The sequence below is a fragment of the Geospiza fortis genome, unplaced genomic scaffold (genome assembly GCF_000277835.1).
Source record: "Geospiza fortis unplaced genomic scaffold, GeoFor_1.0 scaffold188, whole genome shotgun sequence".
NCBI classification, from domain to species: domain Eukaryota; kingdom Metazoa; phylum Chordata; class Aves; order Passeriformes; family Thraupidae; genus Geospiza; species Geospiza fortis.
The window spans coordinates 1,772,143-1,776,404 of NW_005054337.1; the positions used below are offsets into that span (position 1 = coordinate 1,772,143).

The window sequence follows — 4,262 nt, forward strand, 5'->3', positions numbered from 1 at the left end:
CTGCCGGGTCATGGCAGCTACGGCACAGGGACAGGGACACGGGGACAGCGGCACCGGGGCTCAGACATCCTGCGGGGAGGGTGGAGGGGAGCCACATGCACAGGCGTTTACACACCTGTAATCACACACACGTGTGAGCACAGCCCTGCGCTCACAACAGCCCAGGCATGTGCCCAGACACACGTGTACACACATGTGTACACACACTCATGAACACACCTGCATGTGATGCATACACACACATGTACACACACATCTGTGTACACACACATCTGTGCACACACACATGCACACACCTTTATGTGATGCACACACACACATGCACACACACATCTGTGCACACACACATGCACACACACATCTGTGCACACACGCCCCAGCACCCACTCACACCCAGTGATGCACACACACACATGCACACACATCTGCGCCCACACACCCCAGCACCCACTCACACCCACATGCAGGCACAGCCCCGAGGCTGCGAGCCTCTTGCTGTCGGGGGCAGCGGAGCAGCCGCTTTCCAGCATCTCCCGGCCCTTCCCGGCGAGGATGAGGACGCAGGCTCCCGCCGAGCAGCCCGCGGCAGCCAGCGGGGGAGCGAGCAGCGAGGGGAGCACACCCGGAGCCGGGGCTCGGCGCACCCCGCCTCCCGGCTGGCATGTCCTGGCACGGGCACCCCGGCACGCCGCGGCGCAATCTGGTCGGCAGATGCTCCAAAAACCAGCGAGAGGCCCAAGAAATGATGGGGGGGTCAGCGCTTTCCCACTGCCCACAGGGGCTTAGGCACCCGGTGACCCACGGCCAGGACCCACCTGGGTCATGGCACGGCTCCATCAGCCCGGCCATCCCTCCTCCCTGAGACCCACTGTGCTGTTCTGCCTCTGGGTGTGCTGCCCAGAGCTCCCCGCTCCTCCAAACCAGTCTCTCTCCAAAGGATGGAGCAGTCAGATATTTTGCAGAGCCTCCAGCGTTTATCACACTGTAAATCTGGGCTTTCAGCAGCTTCACGAAGCTGCAGGGAGATGGGAGAGAACAAAACGCTGCTCTGCTCCATCAGACACAGCCTGCGTGTGCCAGGGCTGCCAGGGGCTGGGCCCCCAGCCCTGCTGCAGAGGGAGTGAGCATTGAAGCAGAGGGTTTATGTGGGCAAGGGTCCCCCAGGGCCAAGAGGGGCTGCTGGCACCCCAAGATGGTGATGGCTCGGGGACAGTTGCATTTTGGTGGGACAGTGGTGGTGAGGAGGGCTGAAACGTGCCTCTGTGGAACCACAGCAGCCCCTGTCCCCCAGGCACGGTCCCCCAGCGTGGCAAAGCTCCCCACGCACAGTTCCTGGGCACGGTACCCCAATGTGGACCCACAGCACAGCACCTGGACCCTGCACCCCTGTACGGGCCCTGGGCACGGTGCCCCACTCTGGTCCCCCAGAGCAGTGCCCCCCTCACTGGGCTCTCCTGCTGCCTCTGAGCACCCCCCGAGCCGGGCTGGGATGCAGCCCAGCGGTCCTGGCAGGGAGCACCAGCCGCCATCCTCACCCCCATCCCTGTCCCCGCAGCCACTCCACCAACCCCCGTCTCCCAGGGGACCCTGCTGTGATTGCAAAACAGGCGGGCAGGGGAGGGGAGGAAGCCGGGGTTGTGCTGCTCACACAGCGCTCGGATGCAGCTGGCAAAGCGAGCCGGGCACAGGGCACAAGGCAGGGCTGTGGGCACGGCCAGGAGCCCCCAGCCCCTGCCCTCGGCTCCAGCAGCCTGTGCAGCCCCTGCCACATCCCTGCAGGGCTTGCACGAGGGCACACAGGGCCCCCGGGCGAGGCAGGGGCTGGCTGGGCCCTGAGCTGGTGCCGAGCGCCTGGCACAGCACGGGGGACTGGGGGGCTGTGGCAGCGGCTGGAGCCACATCAGAGCGGCCCCCTCAGAGCAGTTGGGAGCGCACAGAGCTGCCCTCGAAGGAAATGCGCTCACTCCCATGTGCTGCACACTTGGGTTCGCCTCGCTGCTATTTTTATTTGACTTTTCAGGGCCTGTTTCCTTTTTCCGGCTGTTTTTGCTGTGATTCCACCATCACAACGACCTCGTTTTTCCCCCTCCCTCCCTGTTGCTTCTTCCTTCACTCTTTCCTTCCTTTCCATGCACTCATTCCCACTGCCACACCAGGTTCCCAGCAGCAGCTGCCTGTGAGGGAAGGGGCAGCAAAGGGAGGTGGTTTTTGCTCTGGTTTATCTGGGAAGGAGCTGACAGGTCACTAAAGGGGGGACTTTGCTCCAGCCTCGATAAAGAGAAAGGCTGCGAGTCACCCTGTCCCAAGCACCGTCCCCATCCTGTTGAGCTACCAGGTTCTGCCGTGGCCCCCAGCCTCATCCGTGGGATATCAAGTGTCAGTAGGGCTATTTTGGGATGCTAGTGGTTTGTGGAGGGACCCTGGTTGGGATAAGGGAGGAGGAATAAGAAAAAAACCCAAGGAACTGAACCAGTGCAAAACCTCCTGTGGGGGCAGCAGAAAGGGCAGCGCCGGCTCCCGAGGAGGAGGATGGAGCTGAGAGGAAGGAGCCCCGGCATTGTGGGGCCAGCCGGGGAGGAGCATGGCTCCAGGAGGGCTCTGCCATTGGGATGTGCTGAGCTGTGGCTCCCTGGATGGCCCCTGGTGCCAGCCTGCCCCGTGCTGAGCACACAGCATCTTCCAGGGACCCCACGAGAGCAGCATTCCCAGGCTGCCCCCCCTGCTCTGACCCCCAAAGCAGAGTCCCTGCCCGGCCCCATCCAATCCACCCGTCCTGCCCGCACCCTGCTGCACCCCAGGGACTCTGCTGTGCCCCGGGCAGGGAGGGCTCCCCCCCAGCCCTGCTCATGAAGCCCTTCCAGCTCCCCCCAGCCCAATTCCGAGGGGCAGGGGGGGGGCACGGACCCCTGAGCACCCCTTGCCTTTCCCTTCCCGAATCCCCCCTTCCCAGTTTGAACCCCCAGAAACCCCAGGGAGAGCCGCCCCCACCTCCTCCAGGGCATGGGGGGTGCCCCCCCTCCTGCAGCGCTCAGTGCCCCCCTGGCACAGCCCTGCCCGGCCCGGGGTCGGTGGGGAGGAGGCCGGCGATGCTGGAGTGGCCATGGGAACTGCCGGCGTGGGCAGTGCCCGGCTCCGCTCGGCACACACAGCCCGCTGCTGCCATCTCGTGTCCTCCTCAGCCCCTCAGGGCTGGGACAGCAGCACACGGCCGAGACGGGCTGGGGAAACTGAGGCACGGGCACACCGGGGCTGGGGAAAATGAGGCACGGGCACACTGCCTCATTTGGCTGCTGTTCTCGGGAAAATGTCTTTCCAAAAAAGCATCTTCTGGTTTCCATCACCCCACCGCAGGGATGCAGAGAGAGTGAGCAGAGGCAGGATGCTGCTGTGCCCTCCACTGCTGGGGGCTTCTGCCTGGGCCTGGCCCCATGGCCAGAGCCAGCACTGTGCCAGCTCCATCCACAGCACAAGAGCCCCTGCATCACCAGATAAAGCATCCAAAGCACTTCCAGGGAAGGAGAGGTTTTATTTCTGGCTTCCCAGAGGCTGTTTGCTACCCAACAAAGCAGTGGAGGCCACAGGCAGGGTGCTGGCAGAGCACAGTGACAAGGGAGGATGCCCCTCACCTCACCCCACACCCTGCCATTCCCTCCCTGCTGGGGCACCCACAGTGCCAAGCACCCCGTCCCCTCCACAGTGCTGCCTGTCACTGAGGCTGAGCCTTGGCCTCAAGCCCCCACACTGCCTGGCATTTTTGGATATCAGAACCCCCCAGGTTTCCCCAGTGATGCACCTTTACTTCCACTGTGGGTGCCTGGCTGCTCTGCACATCCCAGCAGTGCCTCAGGGACACCAGTCCCCATGCACAGCCCTGCTAACCTCAGAGCCTTGCAAATCGCTGTGGCCTCACCTCCAGCAGAGCCCCCAGAGCAGAGCCATGCCCCACATGTCCTCTTTCTGCCCCAAAACACACCCATTGTCCTCAAGAGAGCAGCAGGCGCTGCAGGGCCGGGAGCAGCTAAGAATCCACACCTCACCTTCTCCTTTTGCTTCTTTCCCTTCTTCTCCCCAGTGTTTCTGGTGCTCCAGGTGTCTCCCACAGCCGTCCCACAGCAAACCAACCTGCCAGCCCCAGCCAGGAGTGGTGGATCGGGTGCCTGGGCACGGCTTGGAGCAGGAGGATGAATCCAGCCCTCCAGGCTGAGTCTGTCCCAGCTTCCCAAACCAGCCACAGGCAGGCCCCGGGGTGGGGGGCCCCAACC

The 4,262-nt window shown here is 63.6% G+C and overlaps 1 protein-coding gene across 1 annotated transcript in view; it reads right to left on the bottom strand.

Moving 5' to 3' along the window:
- Window positions 1-2,135: 2,135 nt before the first annotated feature.
- The window catches only part of CUNH20orf204 (chromosome unknown C20orf204 homolog), a 4,753-nt gene continuing 2,626 nt past the window's right edge, over window positions 2,136-4,262 (bottom strand). The window contains exon 5 of the mRNA XM_031058049.1: window positions 2,136-2,174. Within this exon, the coding sequence (XP_030913909.1) occupies window positions 2,136-2,174 (39 nt within the window). The remainder of the gene's footprint in view (window positions 2,175-4,262) is intronic.